This window comes from Syngnathus acus, chromosome 19 (genome assembly GCF_901709675.1).
Source record: "Syngnathus acus chromosome 19, fSynAcu1.2, whole genome shotgun sequence".
In the NCBI taxonomy this organism is placed as follows: domain Eukaryota; kingdom Metazoa; phylum Chordata; class Actinopteri; order Syngnathiformes; family Syngnathidae; genus Syngnathus; species Syngnathus acus.
Genome location: NC_051103.1, coordinates 5054446 through 5074277, shown reverse-complemented (window position 1 = coordinate 5074277; position 19832 = coordinate 5054446). Strand labels below are relative to the sequence as shown.

At 46.5% G+C, this 19832-nt stretch overlaps 1 protein-coding gene across 45 annotated transcripts in view; it reads left to right on the top strand.

Annotated features, from left to right (window-relative positions):
- Nucleotides 1-19832, top strand: part of LOC119137994 (ankyrin-3-like) — a 41959-nt gene that overhangs the window by 368 nt on the left and 21759 nt on the right. For 8 of the 45 annotated variants that reach the window (XR_005101063.1, XM_037277597.1, XM_037277594.1 and 5 more), the window contains exons 1-25: nt 7289-7822; nt 11372-11473; nt 11557-11655; nt 11733-11831; nt 12110-12208; nt 12277-12462; nt 12678-12701; nt 13627-13725; nt 13971-14069; nt 14157-14255; nt 14320-14517; nt 14908-15006; nt 15107-15205; nt 15707-15805; nt 16044-16241; nt 16317-16415; nt 16502-16600; nt 16883-17080; nt 17147-17245; nt 17329-17427; nt 17525-17623; nt 17710-17805; nt 17999-18071; nt 18223-18282; nt 18939-18974. Coding sequence is in view for 42 of the 45 variants with exons in the window: in XM_037277597.1 (XP_037133492.1) it covers nt 7697-7822; nt 11372-11473; nt 11557-11655; nt 11733-11831; nt 12110-12208; nt 12277-12462; nt 12678-12701; nt 13627-13725; nt 13971-14069; nt 14157-14255; nt 14320-14517; nt 14908-15006; nt 15107-15205; nt 15707-15805; nt 16044-16241; nt 16317-16415; nt 16502-16600; nt 16883-17080; nt 17147-17245; nt 17329-17427; nt 17525-17623; nt 17710-17805; nt 17999-18071; nt 18223-18282; nt 18939-18974 (2683 nt within the window). In the remaining 3 variants the exon portion in view is untranslated. Of the gene's footprint in view, nt 1-3796; nt 4066-7286; nt 7823-10409; nt 10529-11371; nt 11474-11556; nt 11656-11732; nt 11832-12109; nt 12209-12276; nt 12463-12677; nt 12702-13626; nt 13726-13970; nt 14070-14156; nt 14256-14319; nt 14518-14907; nt 15007-15106; nt 15206-15706; nt 15806-16043; nt 16242-16316; nt 16416-16501; nt 16601-16882; nt 17081-17146; nt 17246-17328; nt 17428-17524; nt 17624-17709; nt 17806-17998; nt 18072-18222; nt 18283-18938; nt 18975-19000; nt 19585-19832 lie in introns of those variants that run through there. The other 37 variants (XM_037277610.1, XM_037277603.1, XM_037277593.1 and 34 more) reach the window with 22 other exon arrangements.

Sequence of the window (19832 nt, the reverse complement as noted above, 5' to 3'; positions counted from 1 at the left end):
CATGAATTACTTGAGTGCGCCCAAAAGGGGAGGATCAACCATTGAGTGCATTCACTCCATCTTATCATGGTGTCTTTAAATATATATATAAAATAAATAACGCAGTTTAAAATAACCCCTCCATCATCATCCATCCATTTTTCTGCAGCACTTGTTCTCATTAGGGCCATCAGTGGGTTGAGTTTGACTGAGTCACTTGAGATGAGAGGCGGTGTGCACTCACATTGCCATCAATTTATATTACAATCCCCAATTAAAATAAAACCTTGTGGAAAAATGCATGCATACGGCAAAAAAATGGGAAAACACAGCGGTTTTCCCGTAATGCCCCAAGGTGCAAGTGTTTTCACGCTAGTCCTGGTTAATCATCACTTTTCATTGGAGTTAATGTTCATTGTTTTAAGTGTCATTATGTACACACTGACCTGTTTTTTATTTTTTTTTGTGACAATACAAGTGTGCTGACAAAAGCTTTTTCGTGATCTACCTTTCTATCTATGGCTCATCTGTCTTTCTTTATTTTCAAGCGGATGTTCGGATCTTGTTAATTGTTCTTTCTTAAGGTAATTGCTGTTAGAAAGTCTTAAAAACTCAAACAAGTGTCACATGTGCAAAAAATAAAAATGTCTGTTTTTGTGTCCGAATCAGAGCTGTCGTACAAGTCGAAGCAGTATGTTTGTCAGTCTGTGGTTTAATGGTTGACCACAGCTGGTTGAAGGCCGCTAGCATTAGCGCTAATGGCCGCAAATACCAGAACGCTCCACCTGTGACTCTGAGGCAAAAACCAATCACTGAGCTTGTCGATATGGCATTCTTAATCAATACATGAATTGGCCAGCCATTTTGAGATGACGTAAGCAGGAAACAACTTTTACGCCCTCATTTCTTGGCTTTCTAAACGCTGAGCCTTCACACTGTGAAAGCTCACGAGCGGGCGCACAAAAGCTCCGGCCGTTGTGTTTGGATTTACATCTGCGGAGCTATTCACAGTCGCCCGCCCTCATTGTGAGGAGAAAAGTCTCGTTGCGCTGATTCAGCACGTCGCTTCGTTGGTGGCGGCAGCGGCGGCGAGTGCCTCTCCGTGCCGGCTATTGTCATGGAACCAGTAAACACCAGCTCAGCTCTGGCGAGCTCACGTCACTAGACAACGAAGTTAATTGTCTTCACTTCCTGTTTTCCCTTTTAAATTTAAAGAGCGGAAGAATTCCGTTTGAAGTACTGCCGATTTAATAAAAAAAATATTGACATGTTATGATTGTGTATCCATAATACTGCAGAAAAGCAAGCATAAATAATAATTTTCAGTAATGATAGTTTGTCAAAGTGCTGGGTTGAAACCACGTCTGACGCCATTTGTGCCGAGACAAAGACGGATTGTAAAACATGGAAAGTCTCTTTGTGACTCATGTTTGTGTGTCTGCTTTATCTCACTTGTCGTGTGTGTGTGTGTGTGTGTGTGTGTGTGTGTGTGCACGCTCGCGAGGGATTCCTCCTCTGCTGCGTAAATGATCTTCTTTTATTCCACGATAACCTTTCCTCCCGCCGTGGCGTTTTGGAAAAGGAGTCATTTCAGGGCCGAGGAATCCTCGACAAAGAGCCGTTTGCTTCTTCCTGATTTCTCTGATGTGGTTTCCATGGCGACAAAGTTGTTGTTATTTCCATGGGCATCCACAGTAGTGTTGCCGTGGCAACCAAATACATGTAAAGTTGTTTCCTCTAGGCCGGATGCGTGTAGCTAGCATGAAGTATTAGCATGTGTAGCATCACAGAAGGATGGGAGCTGCAAAACAACGCTTAGGATGTTCTTGCGTAACAAGAAGACGTCTGCCGATATGTCCATTAAGGGCGACCGCGAGATAGAACGCCAAAGTCCATTAATTACCACTAATGGACGCCTCAAAGGACAATATTTTGTTTGTGCCGCTTGTTGATGACTCTAATTACGCGCAAATTAGCATAGCTGATTTTATAAACTATCGCATACTTGCATGCATGTAATATGCACGTAATTTGTAATATGTATGCTCGATGATGCTCGCTTCCCATTTCTCATGGTGGTCTGCACGCTGAACGTTTGTCAGTTGATGCTTTGCCCTCAGGCGACATACACACACACACACAGTGAGAATTGCTGGCAGAGAGATGCATGTCGTAAAGAATCACTCTTGTTCTTTGCAGTCCGAATGGAAGCCTGTAAAAGAGGACTGTGTTTCTGGCTCACTTTCTATAAAGGATCTTTTATTGTGTAGTGTGACTCCATCACCATTTGGCCTTTTGCTGGTGCTGGTTAATGGAGGGATGGTGTTGATTACACCGTCTGATACAAGCACAAGCTCTGTGGGAATGGAGAAGAAAGTCATCATTCTGAGAGTCCGATCCCGATTAAAATGATTGATAGGCATTTTTTAAATACCCCAAGACGACCTCATCGGAAATCGGGGAAATATTTGTGGGTTGTGTTCCTAATATTTTGGGCGGGCGAGTACCGATACCAGATATCAGGCTGAGATTAGCCTTATTTGAAGGTATCGGGTACTGGTGAAGGCTTCCGATACCAGTCACCAATACAGCGACACATTATCGAACCGTCATCTGCCTGACGTCAAGCACTGCTGGGATGCATTAGCGACGCGCTAGCACTTACAAACCTGTTTGTCACTCCAACCACAGGCCGGTTCTGACCGCTGTGTCGTGCAGCACTTAAAGACTTGTATGCATACGCGTGTGTGGAAAGCCACTCCCGGTTTCCCCACAAAGCCTTTTATGGTGGACTGCTATCATAAAAGGATTGTGTTACCTGAGTGCTTGTTGTCTTTGTGTTTGGATTGTGTTGAAACTGGCTCAGGCCCGCCGTCTTGCATGTGAATGAAAGAGGTGTATTTTGAAGGGAATTGTTGTCGTGTCAAGATGTGGCCACTAGATGTCAGACTGGCTTCTATTCTAGTTGGGCGTGCTCCAGGCTGGTTGGTCTTGCTGAGAGGGAGAGACGGATGAAGCACCATGAAAATGTCAAATCATGATTATAGTGCGCCAAATGATCAGTGCTATTGTCAGTATTAGCATGATTAGCATGATGTTGTAAAGGGCTTGTGAATGGGGTACATTTGTTGACTAATATTTATAGAAATATGTTAGATAAAATTGTAATAAAAAATCTGGAAAGATATCAGCGTAAAAGATGAAAAATAGTAATTTTTTTAGGGGTAAACAAAAATATCAGAAAAAATACATGTTAAATTAAAATACAAAAAAATATTAGAAATCAATCCAAAAATTGGCAAATGTCACAAAAGAATACAAATTATTGGACCAAATAATCACTAGTTAAAATGTTAGAAAAATATTGAGACCCCCAAAAATAAACAAACACAACCAAGTTATATATCATAACATCAATTAAAGAGGATGTCCTGAGCTCCTGTTTCTTTGCTGGCTTGGTATGCAATAATGCTGAGCAATGAAGAGAACGTGCTTGGCGTCACTTCTTCAGACTGCAAACCAGTCTGCGCTGAGTCAATAGTGCCTCTACTGGTGGCAGCCAACGTGCGCGCTTCATCATGCCTCATCCATCAACTCCGCCCAATCATCCAAAATGAACTGATCTTCAAAATGTGTCTAATCAATCAATTAGTCAATTAGTAAATAAAAATTTTTTAGCAATGAGCTGCTTGTTGCTATATCCACTCCCACTTGTGGAGTGTGTGTGTGTATATATGTGTGTGTATGGTGTGTGCGCGAGAGAGACGCGCCGAGAAAGAGCGAGAAGGCGTCGCTCCTGGTTCCGCCCAGTCCAGTCAGTCCGCCTCGTTGGCTGGTGTATGCGCGCCACTCTGTGTGCGTGTATGTGTGTGTGTGTCTTTACCACACACACACACACATGCACGTACGTCTTTGTACTCATCCATGCTGGATTAGAACCTCTTATTATTGTTTTCCTTTTGGGGTGCTTTTCTTGGGGATGTAAACAAAGGGCCCCCGGGGACCCTCACGGCGGCCGCCATGAGCGAGGAGGTTCGGGAAAAGGCGGCGGGCAGGTCGGCTCAACGCAAGAAGAAAGGAAAGAAGGTAGAAAGAGGCTCAGTGTTTTTTGAAATGTCACTCTTTTGTGCGTCTTTGTTGATGGACATTTTGGTTGCCCCCGCCCGTCTCGTTTTTAACAACTTGAAACCTTTTTAGAAGCACAAAAGTGCAGGTGTGACTCACTTCTATTGACATGCTCTTATATACATATGTGTGTGTGCGCGCGCCCCACTGATGAAAATGGGATTTATAGTTGTGCGTTAGCTACCGGGGTGTGTTCAGCTCGCGCGGCTGCTGCAGCCTGTTGATGCCAAAAAAAAAACAACCTGCTCATCATGGAGTCTCCACTTGGCCTCTGATGACTCCAACAAGATGGCATGAAGCCATTTAAAACCTTTTTTTTTTTTTTATTTAATCTTTAAATCTCTCCGCCGGGTCTGATTGATGTTCTTTTAAGATATTGGAGTGGGGGGGGATTGTTGGCCAAGAATGGTTGTTCTGTAGAATGTAGCATTTATTTGTTTAGTCAGCTCTTTCTGTCCCACACCCACTCAGACATCCTTAAGCTCCAACGCTAATAAAAACGCTTAAGAAATGAAGCTCGAGCTTGACTTGAATGAGGGAGGCGGTCATTTTGTGTTAGCGCACTTTGCAAACGCTTGATTCAAACACACAAATGTGGACATGGCTGGATTATGTAAGATGACTGCCCACGTTTAGCCCTTGGCGTGCCACAAACCTCCCATGTCATACATCCTCTCATTTTTTTTATTTTTTTTATCTTCCACATCAAACTTGTCCAAACAGGCCTTTTGTTTTCCCAAATTGTGGTAGAATTTGTATACAACTAGTTTGGTCCATCATCTGATTGATTGCTGAGTAGACAAATCAATAGGTGACCATGAACAGACCCTAAAATACAAACGTGCTTATTATTCAGCATTCCTCTATCTTGGCCAACGAAGCAGCTCGCCGCAGAAGCGAGCGGCTGATAATCCGGCGGGTGAGCGTACTTGCCAGCGTGCCAACATATTGTTTGTTTGTGCCGAGCAGGACGCTTGGCCGGGATCCGTCCACACTTCCCGGGAACCGGATGAAGCCCCGGTGGGCTCGTGCGCCTTTTCTACTTCTGACTTCCCATCGCACGTGGCTAACTGTGGAGGTCCTGCCGTGGAGATCAGAGAGGGGCAGAGCAAGGTGTCTTGACAGTTCCGCGAATAGGCTAATGGACCTCGGTCGTCATGGCGACGGGAGTGTGCCAAGGGTGATGTCAGCGCTTTTAGAGAACAGGCGTCCATTTCTGTTTCCCGTCATATTTTTCTGACGCGCTTGTGTTTACTTCCAGCCCCCCCCCCCTAAAAATAGTCATAAAATGAATTTTTTATCAAATGTGGCACAAAGGTGGCCTTCGTGTTTCCCTCCCGTCACCTCCCCATCATCTTGCCAGCCGCCACAGGCCTTGTTGCGTTGCCATGACGACTTGCCAAGGTGTCGTTTTTGCGCGTGCCCGGCTGAGTCAGACCGGGCCCCTCATCCTGACTGGATTACCATGAGCTATCAGCATCTCGAAAAGGAAAAGTTCATGTCTGATTAACCTTCATCATGTCACGCAGGGGTTATAATTCCGTGGAGATTAGCGCTTGGAAAGGCTGCGGATTTGTTGTCACAAGTCAAAGAGATAAAAGTGTGCTTTTACAATCCCGAGTAATTACACATCATCCCCATCAGCGCTTGTGCGTACTTGTTAAACCCAAGGAATGTGAACTAGCCCAGAAAAGAAAGATGGATTTTGCTAGAACTTCAGACTAGGGCCTTTTTTTTGGCTTGGAATTCACCATGACGGGGATCTAGTTGTCGGCATGGAAGGACGCGGGGTGTGAAGGTGCGCGTGACGCGGTCGGCTCGATACGGCGAAGGGATACTCTGCACTCGGAGCAGTGCTATTTTTGTGGCTGTGTAAACCGTTGCCAGGGAGACGGCTGGCAGGGTGCCCGGCAGGAGAAGCCCACCTCCAGACAGACGCACACAATGATAGACAGACAGACAGACAGAAATGTGTCTGGTTTTCGCTTCCATTTTTGTTTTAATGTCATCTCTTAGTGCTTTCCATCCGCGTCTCCAAACACCAAATGGGACAAATTGTGTTGTTGCTTTATCTGATTTTAAAATGTCCATTTGCAGTTAAGTGCCTCGGCTTGGATGTGAAGTGGCTCTCAGGGGAGGTGCCAGAACATGTGTGGGCAACCTTTTGTGCTCCAGAACCACATTTAGTTCCCCTTTTTTTGGTCCTTAATGCAATGCCGCCCTCTAGCGGTCAAATAGTACATTACAGCCAACCCTTTTTTCCCCCCCAAGCCTGCTGTTTCTCTTTTGTTATTGTCTGGCAGTGGGCGGGACCTTCCGTTCCAAGCGGCCGGTCGCTGTCCTCTGAACCAATAGGAAGCCGGCTCTCTTGTGACGTCATCCCCGCATGCTGCCAAGGTGTTTATATTATGAAGGGGGGCTGCAATCCCCAGACATGAGCTTATAGCACCCATGCACGCCCGCACACACACACACACACACACAGACACACGTATTGCTCAACAAGAAAGCATATTTAATGGATTAAAATAGTCATCATAAATTTGATTGATGCTCGAGGGAATCATTGTCATGAAGCTTTCTCCCTCCTGGAAAAGCGGCTAATTGCATTGAACTCTAACAATGCCTCAAGGTCACCTCCACTTAATCGCAGCATCTATCAATATCTCATGAATAATTCATGAGGACGTGAATAATTGATCCTTTAATTCACTGGAATTGCATATTATTTTGCTTCCTACGCTCATTATTTGGTGGTCTATTTACGCTCAGTCTTACGTTGCTGTTTTTTACGACGGTCACAACTCACTACAATCTGGAGTGTGTTGCCAAGTTGTGACGTCACAATTTTAAGACCTTGTTGCTTCTGATTACTTGGTGAAATTGTCCAGGAGTTGAAGTTTGGCAGGGGTGATCTGGTGAAGTGTCAGCTGCATGCACCACATGCACGGATCTGCACATTAAAACGAATGCAAAATGTTAAGACAGCAGTGACAGCGTCCTCCATTGTAGTGTCTCCATTAAGTGTCTGATGTTACCAAGCAGAGGTTCTTCTTCATCCCCCCCCCCCCTCCCCTTGCCCCTCCCTTCGAAGCCCCCTCCAGCCTCTCCCTTTCTATCCTCCCACCTCTCGCTCTCTTTCTCAACCTCTTTCCCGCCGCCGTTCCCATCCCGCTCGTACGTCCCGTCGAGACATGCTGGAGCGGATGGCTCGTGTCGAGCTCAGGTGCTTCCAGGGGGGCGCCAGGAACCAGTCTGCATCCCCCTCCTCTTCAGCACGCCATGCGGTTTGCGCTTCTCTGTGGATGTGAGGACCTCCACTAGGGATGTTTTTACAAGAGGACAATCCTACCCGGAGATGATTTTATGCTTTTTTAAAAAAAAAAAATTTTTTTTGAGGTGGGGATGAAGGACAGATTTGAGCAGGATCTCCAGGGGAACATCCCGACCCCGAGCACAAAAGCTAATTGACAACCAGGAGGAGGTGTGCCATCCACCTCCATTAAAAAAAAGGAAATCATCAGGAGTGGGTGGAGAAGATCCCTCAGCAGCACTGTTCTCGCCCACCTGTGTGGATTAAGCGGCAGACGGCATGGCGCACGCCGCCTCGCAGCTGAAGAAGAAGGCGGACGAAAACCTTGTGGCGGCCGAGGAAGAGCGGGAGAAGGAGCGTAAGCGGGCCAGGAGGAGGCAACGAGGAGGAGACGTGAAGAAAAAGGTAGAAAGGGAGGAAGATGGAGGGCTGTGTTTTGGTTGTGGCGACAGAGGAAAGAGGACAGGCTGATATTTTAGGCACTTGGGTGCTATTAATATTTCGGTTGGTGTATTGTGTCCTCATTACGAATTGAACAAATGGTCGAAATGCAACGTCGGTTGCCGTCATCACTCGATGATGGACTTTGGACGCGTCTGTCTGTGCACGAGGCTCGTGCTGGAAGCAGTCACGCCCTGCGCTTCGCCGCGTGTCACATTAGTGCGCGTGTGCGTGCAACCTGGACGGCAAAGTTAGAAACATGCACGAGGTGGCTAATACCGGATGGGCGATAATCAATAATCATTTGCTTGAGTGGCAGTCTGACCTTTTTGACTTCAAGGTCGAAAATGAGAATTAACGGGAATAACATGTTGCTGTGTCACTGTTGTGTCTAAGCGTGTAGTAGTGACATCATCAGTGAGTGTGGTAGTGAAGCCGTATCTGCTATGCCAGGATTAATCCATAGTCGTCTGTCCCAGGACGCTTCTTCTTGGCACCATGATGGAAAAATGATCCTCACTATCTCCTCCCTGTGCCTCATTTAGTTTTTTTTAGCCTTACTTTACCTCTCGCTCTCTCTTTTTCTCTCTACACCTTTCTCTCTTTGGGCTACAGCGGAAAGTCACAATATTAGGAACAGCTGTGACTATAATGAATTGCCTTAAAGTTGCTTTTTTTTTTTTTGTTTATTTTATTTTATTTTTATTATTTATTATATATTATTTGATTTCCAAGCCAATTATATGAAATGTCTTGCAGCCCGGAACCTCTTCCACCATCTTCTCTTTTTGTGTTTTCTGAGAGCAAAGTCATGCAAGCCGACGCTCTCTTTTGGAGCGGGGGCTATGAATTATAGAAGACTTCCATTACAGGGCGGAGGATACACGGGTCGCGGCGGGGCGGTTGATCGAGGAAACTAGTCAGCAGTGGACTGTAAATCAAAATGCAAAAAGTTCTGACGGGTTTCGAACTACCGAAACCGTCAAATAAAACGCCCAATTTGTGTTGCTTTTTCTTGTGTTGTGCTCCCATGTAGCTGGGCCGCTGCACCGCACACATTCCTGTCAAGTCAGTGTGTTTTTTGTCTTTATTTATTCATGATTGCCCTGCCTCAGAGGAGATTAACCCGCGGCTGCACCACAGCAGCAGATACTAACCCCGTTTTTTGTTCTACTTTGATATTGTACTTCTATATTGTATTTACCTACTGTGAGTGTTCACTTCTTAACCCAGGGAGGGGCTGATGCTGGTGTCTGGTAAACATGGCCGCCTGCTGGCTATGCAGCAAAGCGTCACGGACACAAACCGCTCAGACACACTCTCGCGTTTGTCCGCCGTTCGATGCCGCCGTGCAAAAAAGAGGAGGTGTATGTTTTATAGACGCCCCGCGCGGGCGTGAGTGTTTTTAATCCTCCTCCATCGGAAGCTGAAGAGCCGGGACTGCGGTAGCTCGCCGGCCAATCAGATCGCAGGGTTTCAACTAGCAGTCAGAGGCAGGACTAAACACACACACACATACACACACCTCTTTTTACCTTATTCCCATCCAAGATGATTTCATAACATTAAAGCGGTATTACATGCATTTTTATTGCTCACTATTCACATTGAGATGTTTATATTTCAAATACACTGCCTGAAGTCCCCGTAGGAAATAAAAGAAGATAGTAGAAAAGGATGGTGTTTATCATTCATAACACTCTGCGTTCACAAATACTAAAATGATAAACACCAACCGGAAAGTTCCGCAACATTTCCGCAGCAAATTTTAGGAGCCGGCGTTTCCATGGCAACCTGTCCCTCATAGTTGCTTGTCATAAAATGCTGGAGGATGGATCGTTCCTGTGTTGTCCCATAAATGTTATTGCAGCACATATTTAAATGGATGAAAAAGAAAAATTCAAGAGTTTTTATGTTTGAGCGTGCCAAACAAGGAATTTGACTTCAATGACTAAAATAAAAATTATTATTATAATTGTCACCCCAGCCCATTTCGGGCCCTATAACTCATTAGTCTCCTCGAAAGTATTTTGCTCCTTCAATACCTGAAAGCACCTTCTAAGTCCTGCTAATCTGTTTGACCTCAAAGCCTCATCTGCTGCTTTTCTGCAGTTGTGTCCGTCTGCACTATTTTGGACTGTGCGAGTAAGGTGAGCCAAGCTCCACATTTTTCTTCCTCCATGCCAAACTCGATGGGGCCTAGCCAAGTCCAAACCCGACACTAAGGTGGTCTTTAATGGAGGTGATTTAGATTGCGGCAGTTACTCACCAAAGCGGCAGATGTCGGTGAGTGATACCGGATGCTGTTTTGCATACGCTGTCCCTTTAACAAGGAAGTGTCGCAAAATAAGGATCACACTATTTGTTTATATTTCAATCTCTGTCGTACTTTCTGTGCACATTCCAAACACGTGCACTGTTTTGTATCACTCGTTAAGATTAGCACCGGAACTCCTGACTTTCGACGACTGGACTTTCTCACTGCATGCTAGGTATTTTTAGCTTTGACATAATGCCCCTACCTCTCTCTCTCTCTCTCGACCACTCTCTCTCTCTTCCTCATCAGTCAGTCAGTGTAGTGCTAGCTAGCAACCGGCGCTCGGGTTTCACACTCTCTGCCGCAGGCTGAGGATCAACATGGCCGTGGAGGAAGCGGTCGACTATCCCGTGGTAAGACTTCATCTTTGGGTGGGAGCATGAGATGGACCCCCACCCCGGAGACTGGTCGAGACATTTAAGGCCCGTTACGGGGTCGTTTTTGTGGAGGTCGTGGTGCTCTGCAGTGGTGCTGCCTCGCTGCAGCCTTGAACCTGCGTACGTCCCACATCAGGATGAGGAGGATGATGTGTTTTGATTAGGGTGCATGATGACAGACACGCATGGAGGTAAACACCTGACCTTGGTAGACAAGCTCTGCTTGGCTAAGTGAATGCTGCAAAAAAAAACAGCAAACTGGAAGGTGACTTTTTGGTGGGTCTCATCATGGTTGACATGCCGACCAAATAACATGGCTAAGTGAAACTGGCTTTATAGGTTGAATTCTTTTGTCAAGCTATGTGTGACCTTGTGGAGTTATTTGAGTTTCCTGTTTTAAGTCATCAAATGTTGCCACTAATTTGAACCTGGTACAATAATGATTCAAATATGCTAGCAATCAGACAAAATTGGTTTTGATGGACACTCAAATTTAAAATGGCTGCTTCAAAACAATATGGCGGACATTCTTTTTTTTTTGGTTTATTTTCTTACGATAACATTTGAGCATTTGCGGCGTGTAAACATGTTTGATGTTTGTTTGCTGGCACGTCCTACTGGAATGTTTGTTGAAAGAGCCAAGGTTGCATTCTTGGGATATCTCAAGTTTCATCGGAAGGCTTCAGGGTGGCATGAACAAAGTCACGCCAGTCATGTTGTGTTCACGTTATCGTCCAGAGTCACCTTGTTGTGTTGATCGGCTGAAACCGCGAAAAATAGAAGTTAACAGTGTTTAAAATGTAACGTTTTGTTTTGCAGACGGACGTGAATGCTTGTTACCTACGAGCAGCTCGCGCCGGCAACTTGGAGAAAGCGTTGGACTACTTGAAGAATGGCGTGGACATCAACATTTGTAATCAGGTACGTTTTTAATCCTCAATTAAAAGTGATATTTGTCACCGTGACAACGAGGGATGGTCACAAATGACCCAAATTCTGAACAGAATGGTCTCAACGCGCTACACTTGGCTTCCAAAGAGGGCCATGTGGAGGTGGTGGCCGAGCTCCTTCAGCAGGGAGCCAACGTGGATGCTGCCACCAAGGTGCGTCACATCCCCAAAATGAGGCTAAACTGTACATGCGCTCACATTTATTTATTTTTTTTTCTTCCCCGTCACAGAAAGGCAACACGGCGCTGCACATTGCGTCTCTCGCCGGCCAAATGGAAGTGGTGAAAGAATTGGTGACGCACAACGCTAACATCAACGCGCAGTCGCAGGTAAACGGCAAACATAAACTAAAAGCAGCCAATGAAATAACAAATGAATTCATATGTTTAAGGCTTTTATACGGCTGGCATTTTAGCGTGAAGATATGAAAATATGCTATGACACACACACGTGCGTACATGCACACGCACACACTTGTGTTATCAGGTGCTAGCTATGTAGAGAGGTGACACTATGTGTAAGGAGAGTGTGTGTGATATGCTGCACCATAGACACTGAGTGATTTAAAAAAAACAAAAAATTGGCCTAATAATCTTTTTGGTTCCAGAATGGCTTCACGCCACTGTACATGGCGGCGCAGGAGAATCACCTGGAAGTGGTGCACTACTTGCTGGAACACGGCTCCAGTCAGAGCATCGCCACCGAGGTGAATACGCAAATCGAATAAAGGAAGACGAGCAAATGAGCTCACGCTTCCTCGGCCTGTTTCCGCAGGATGGTTTCACTCCGCTAGCGGTGGCGCTGCAGCAGGGCCACGACCAGGTGGTGTCCCTGCTCCTGGAGAACGACACCAAGGGCAAGGTGCGCCTCCCCGCGCTTCACATCGCCGCCAGGAAGGACGACACCAAGGCCGCCGCCCTTCTTCTGCAGAGTGACCACAACGCCGACGTGGAGTCGAAGGTAGGCCAATGGCCATCTTTTCTTTTTGCTGACTTCTGATCAGAAGGAAGCGACGTTGCGGTGTCCACTCGTGCGTCCGCTCCCGTTTTTAGCCATTTCATGGAGTGCGTACCCATCCCGCCGCTTGGTGCCGCCATGGTGTCGCTGTCGTCGTGGTACTCTAACCACCCCACATTCTTTCTCGCCCCGTTCCCCCTTTGACCTTCTGTTTCTAGATGATGGTGAATAGAACAACAGAGGTACACACATTCTCTTGCTCTAATCTTCCTCTCTCCTCCCCCCCTTCTTCCTCCTCCCCCATGGTTTCATCGCAAAGCCTTCAGGCTGCTAGCATGAACGCTAAATGCTAGCATGAAAGCTTTTGCAGACTCACTTTTTGTGCACCGGAAGCCTGCATCTCATTTACACTTGTGTGCGTGTGTGTGTGCGTGTGTGTAAGCTAGTGTAATAAAAAAAAAAGTATTTTGCGCCGTTGTGGGTGTGAACACAGTCGACTGAATTTCCTGCCATCAATGCGGCTAATCTCATTTCTTTTTAATGTGGTTCATCTCTGTGCAGAAAAGGACTAGAGCACTGTTTACTTTGTAACATGTACGCAACAGGAATATTTTTCGGGTCAAATTGTCTTTTTCTTAGCAGGAACTAACTTTCACTTTTGTTTCCGGGAGTGGTCAGAAAATTCACTAAATAGGGTCCAGTGAAAGATTAGTTGGCAACAATGTTTTTGTAAACTACTCTGTTCAAGATCATGTTGTTAGTGCATGCTTTGAGCTGCAGAAGATGTTTTTAGCGCAGTGATATCTGCTCTGGAAGGAATCTTATTTCGCTTTCGACATTTCAAGCTGATAGTCTCTTTTAGTCTTTAACGTTTGTGGCAAATGCATGCTTTCCTGCATGTATATATTTCTGATTTAATCCTAGTTGCAGCTTCTGTTGCAGCCTGTTACCAACAACTAAAAAAAAAAAAAAACTTTTATGTTCTTGCATGCTTTTCAATTATCAGCAGCCGATGCACTTTACGTAAAAAAAAAAAAAAAACCACGTTCCTGAGCTTGCTGCAGCTTTGCCTCCCATTGTGCCCTGCTCTCACAGGAAAAACTTTCTTGCCGCATTATTTTAACGATTTTTTTTTTTTTTACGTGCGTCCTTCTGCGCCCCCCTCAGAGCGGCTTCACGCCTCTCCACATCGCCGCTCACTACGGCAACATCAACGTGGCCACGCTGCTGCTCAACAGAGGCGCCGCCGTGGACTTCAAGGCACGGGTTAGTGTGTGCGTGCGTACGTGTGTGTGTACGCTCGCATTTGTGACACAAGTATGTGCCAGCTGTCTGTGTCACTCTGCTAAAGAACACTCATGTTGCACGTACTTTGTCAGTCGTCCTATATAGACAAATCTATAGGGAGTCTTCAGAACCAAAATGTAAAATAAGACTTTGGGTGGTTTTCACCTAAAGTCAGCTCACCCGCCACCTCCAAAAATGGATGGTATATCATATTTTGTGTCCAGAATGACATCACGCCACTGCACGTGGCCTCCAAGCGTGGGAACGGCAACATGGTGCGCCTCTTAGTGGAGCGAGGAGCCAAGATAGATGCACGGACTAAGGTCTGTACGCGCAAGTATGCTAACATGCTAACAGGCATTTGTCACTATGGAAAGCAAAGTGTAAAAAAAAAGTGTTTGATGCCTCAGGACGGCCTGACGCCGCTACACTGCGGAGCCCGCAGCGGCCATGAGCAGGTGGTGGAGATGTTGCTCAGCAGAAGCGCTCCCATTCTCTCCAAGACCAAGGTAAAGCCTCAAAGCAACCTTCCGCGTGACACTTAGCAACACGCTAAGACCTCTCCCCGCCCAGAACGGTCTGTCGCCGCTCCACATGGCGACCCAAGGCGACCACCTCAACTGCGTGCAGCTGCTCCTGCACCACGACGCACCCGTGGACGACGTGACCAACGACTACCTGACGGCGCTGCACGTCGCCGCCCACTGCGGGCACTACAAGGTGGCCAAAGTCATCGTGGACAAAAAAGCCAACCCCAATGCCAAGGCTCTGGTGAGGAAGCAGATTTTTTTTTCCTGTGTGTGCTATTTTCTTTTTTTTTTAATCATCATTTTACTTTTACTGGTGACTTCGTTGAGCGGCTGTCCCAAAGGGAGACAGCCGGTTGTGTAACGAGAGATGTCAGGGTGTGGTTAAAGAGCCCGGCAGGGTCCAGAGTAAAGAAAAGAAAAAAAAGTGGCATGAAGTCATTGCTACTCGAAGCAGGAAGAAGAGAGGAGAGCGCAAACTCTTTGCATTCAGTGGGAATTCTTTCCACGCGCGCTCCTCGTCGTGGGGGGAAGAAAAAGTAGAGTGTGGATTTTTCCACGCGCTGTTCCAGCAGCGTTTTTCTTTCCCCGGATCGTTTGTTTGAAGTCGTCTTTGTCCTCGCTCTGCTTGTAGAATGGTTTCACGCCGCTGCACATCGCCTGCAAGAAGAACCGGGTCAAGGTGATGGAGCTCCTGCTCAAGCACGGCGCCTCCATACAGGCTGTCACTGAGGTACGTCGTACATCTAGACAGCAAAAGTATTGGGACGCGGCACGGAATGAATCAAAAAGGGGACCTTTACATTTAAATATTATGTGATACCAATTACCAGTCGGGCCTGACTCCCATCCACGTCGCGGCGTTCATGGGACACGAAAACATCGTCCACCAGCTCATCAACCACGGCGCCTCACCTAACACCAGCAATGTGGTGAGTAAGAAAAAAAACATCCAAATTGAATAAGTTCATTGGACTCATTTTCTTTGGATAAGTTTGTTTTTCACTGAATAGTTTTATTTAGCTAGTGCGGAAAAATCCTCAAATATTCCATTTAGAGAAATGGTCCAGTGCTCATTTGAGTAGATTAATTCCATGTGTTTTCCTCTCATCCGGGTGGGTTTACACCGTAAACTTCCTGATGAGGTTCTTGTGCCAGGAGGGCAAAAAAAAAAGAGAGGAATGGGGGGGGGGAAGAGAGTGAACAAGTCAAAGAGGGGGGAAAAAAGTGGTGCAGTTAGCTCATCAGCCTCAAGTATTTGCTCGCCCACGCCGTCTGTGGCCGGGTTACCGGGGCGACGAGCGTTATGGGACGTCATTATAGAAAAAAAATTGGGAGCGCTTCATTTCTTCACCTTTCTGTCTGGTGGAGATTTAGCAGCTGGATGAAGTCGTATTTTATTTAGTAATGTATTTTTTTTTCTTTTTTTCTAGAGAGGGGAGACTGCGCTTCACATGGCTGCAAGGGCGGGACAATCCAACGTGGTGCGCTATTTGGTCCAGAACGGCGCACGAGTCGATGCCAAGGCCAAGGTAGTGTGTGTGTGTGGGCGTGTGGTCGCATGACATTTATGTGTCGTGTAAATACAGTTTGTGGGTGATAAATGCCTTGCAGATGTTTAATTTAAAGCAGTGTAAAAAGGGCTGAGCATAGCCGCCTCGCAGTCAAGAGGTTCTTGGTTTGAAACTCTGCTCAGGCACAGAAATTGGTGAGACAAAAAAAAATAGAATTGATGTCACTTGACTCCATCGGTCTGATTTTTCCGGGCAGGACGAGCAGACTCCGCTTCACATCACGAGTCGTCTGGGCAAGCTGGACATCGTCCAACTGCTGCTCGCCAACGGGGCGTCGCCCGACACCACCACCAGCTCCGGGTACACGCCCCTCCACCTGGCCGCCCGGGAAGGTCACCGAGAGGTGGCGGCGACGCTGCTGGACCAAGGAGCCAGTCTGGGCATCACTACAAAGGTAAACGGCGTCGGCATGCAACAGTCACCGCCGCTGATACAATTCGGTGACTGCAATCCTCTCGCGTCCTCGCAGAAGGGCTTCACTCCGCTGCACGTGGCGGCAAAATACGGCAAGCTGGAGGTGGCCAACCTCCTGCTGCAAAAGAACGCCGCGGCGGATGCCGCAGGCAAGGTGTGACCCCCCCCCCCCGCCCCCCATTTGGTCTCACTCGGGTGTCATGATTGATCTCTAACCCGCCACTAATAACTTATGTCCAGAGTGGACTAACTCCACTGCATGTGGCTGCGCACTACGATAACCAGAAGGTGGCGCTGCTGTTGCTCAAGCAGGGAGCTTCACCGCATGCCTCGGCCAAGGTGAGAGAAAATTCATCTAAAAATGCTCCGTCGATGAGTGTGATGGTCCGAAAATCAAATTTGTTCAAATTCGGTCCACATTTCAAGCACAGATACCAAATTTCCTTTGGCACACATTTTGTGCATTACTGCCATCTAGAGGTCTGGAGGGGAAAAAGATATAGATTTCCATTTAAATACAGAAAGTGAGGATAAGCGGATGGTTTAAATCGCTTCCAAATAAATCGTCCTGCAATTAATGGTAGAAAATCTGCATGTTGAAATTGTACGCTTGCGGCCCAGAACGGCTACACGCCGCTGCACATCGCTTCTAAGAAGAACCAGCTGGAGATCGCCACCACGCTGCTGGAGTACGGCGCGTCCACCAACAGCGTGACGCGGCAGGGCATCACACCGCTGCACCTAGCCTCGCAGGAGGGCAACGTGGACGTCGTGACGCTTCTACTGGCGCGGGACGCTTCGGTCAACGCCGGCAACAAGGTTCGACTTCGACAATAGACATAAAAAATAAAATCATAAAGTTAATTCATCATCGTTGGCGTTTAGTACGGCTTGACCCCGCTCCATCTGGCTGCCCAGGAGGATAAAGTCAACGTGGCTGAGGTTTTGGTCAACCATGGAGCCACCATAGACCCTGAGACCAAGGTGACCCCACTACCATCTTGAATTGAGATTTTTTTTTTCTTGGCTGTATTATCATTTGAACAATTTTCTTTCGCTGTCCTCAGTTGGGTTACACTCCTCTCCACGTGGCCTGTCACTACGGCAACGTAAAGATGGTCCACTTCCTGTTGAAAAACCAGGCCAAGGTCAACGGTAAAACCAAGGTAATTTATTGGACTGGCTGGCTGCCTGGATGGACTTTTATGTGATTATTTTCATCCAGCACAGTATGTGAGTAATTTCTTTCTGGGCGTCCCACAGAACGGCTACACTGCGCTTCATCAAGCCGCCCAGCAGGGACACACACACATTATCAATCTGCTGCTGCATCATGAAGCGTCGCCCAATGAGCTCACCACGGTCAACACACACATACACACACACTCTATATACGGGGGTTAATAGGTCGAATAACCAGGTGGCATTTTTTTTTGCTTTCTATGCAGAATGGGAATAGTGCTCTGTCCATTGCCAGAAGGTTGGGCTACATCTCCGTGGTGGACACCCTGAAAGTGGTCACAGAGGAGACGCTGACCACGCAGGTATGCATTTTCTTTCTTTTTCCACTTCCTGAAGGTGTCCCTATACTTTTGTCCATACCCCAACCAGACTGTTTTTGCTGGCTCGCCATGCACAGAAGTTGATAATTGACTATTTTGTTTGGATAAGAGCAGGACACACGTGGTCACAGAGCGTCCATGTTCAACTTGACATCTGGAATGTTTTGTGTCGCAGACGGTCACCGAGAAGCACAAGATGAACGTTCCAGAGACCATGAACGAGGTGCTGGACATGTCCGACGATGACGGTAAGAGCTTCTCTTGCTTTGTATTGTTTATAAAACGTTCTGTTATAGTCCCGCTCTCTCTCATATTTCATTTTACTCCGTCATAAATTGTTTCCTTGACTTCATTTGCATATTTCTTCTTTAACGCTTGCCTCCATCCCCCATCACACAGCCTGTAAGGCCAATGCTCCCGAAATGATCACAGAGGACTATTTGTCCGATGTTGATGAAGGTACCTGTCATCTTTTCATCCTTTTTTTTTTTTTATTATTGTCTATTATCATCTCATTTACTGCTTCATTTAACCGGGATATATTTATGCAAATGGTTCTTTGAGTCTCTGCCAAATAGTACGGGACGTGCCCGAGCACCAACCCTGGTTGTCACGGTAACCAGCAATTTCAACCAAAGTGTGAGAAGTGGCTATTGAGTGTGCTATAATTCTTTTTCCTGTGTATTATGTGACCCAAAAAAATATCAGAGCCCTTTTGTCACGATCTCTTTGCTGTTCAGCTGTCTCACCCTTTCTCGCCGGGGTGGCAAAATATAGCGAGTCAGCCTTTTCTCTCTGTTGCCATGGATACGGTGTGCACGGGGTGTTTGCACGGAGTGGGTGCTCGTGTTTTAAACACACACACACACACTTGATCTATTGTTAGTGTCACTTTACACAATCGGGCCAGAGCAAACATAGACGTTTCCTGTGTGTGTGTGTGGACACCCTATCAACACAAAAGTGTGATACTGTAAAAAAAAAAAAAAAAAAAAAAAATGACAGACGAGGAATGAAAACTTTTATCTCTATTTAATGAGGTGACGTCACGGTCGTTCCACCGAATGACAAAGCAGAGCTCTTCAAATGGCGTGTTTGTTCTTTTGTTCAAACAGAGATGGATTGCGAAAGCATCTGCATCAGCTATTCGTGTAAGTCTGAAAACTGAAACAGCGGGTTACATTGCAAGGACTAACTTCAAATAACCATAATGTCGTGTGTGAGCAATTTTTTTTTCATGTCTAAATTTGGCTCGTGTGTAACTGTATGCACACACGGGCTTACGCAAGCATACATAGCGGTCGTGAATAACACACACACACACACACACAGCGTCCTTATGTAAACTGTTGGTGTCGGCCTGCCACCAATGTTTTTTTTTTTTTTAAAACAAATTTACACTCTTAAAGGTAAAGAAACTATATTTTATTTAAAAGATGACAGCATGTCACATGTTTCTTTATTTACGCTTACCTAATAATTTGCCAAGTGTGCGTGTGTGTAAATACAGCCTCAACTTAATTCATTTAGTTAGTTACAGGCAGACGCCGGCTTAATCAAGTTAGACAACTTGAGTGTGAGTCACACCCTGCTTGCTATTTGTGTCCTGCACGCACACACAGAGTGGATTATCCTGGAGCAGGGGCGGGTAGGCGACAGAAAGCGGATCTGTTTTGATCGAGAGACAGTGTGAGGGAAGCCCCCCCCCTCCGAAAAAAAAAAAAAAAAAGTTGGAGGAAAAAAAGCGCTTTTGAGGCAGAGGTGAGTCACGGTGGATCCCAAAGAGAAAAGCTTGGAATGTCACCAGAAGGGGTCTGTGAAAGTTTAGGGAGGGGGGGAGGGTGACATGCTGCTGGAATGCCGTCCCCCCCTTTCATTCTCCTTCGCCGGCCCGCGTGCACTTGCTTCCTTCTCCGCTTTTCCAACTCGGCAACAAGTGCACTTCTAACGGTCTCTTTTTAATTCTCGCAATACGCCTTGACTGATGTTTGCTGTTTGGTTGCCGTGAC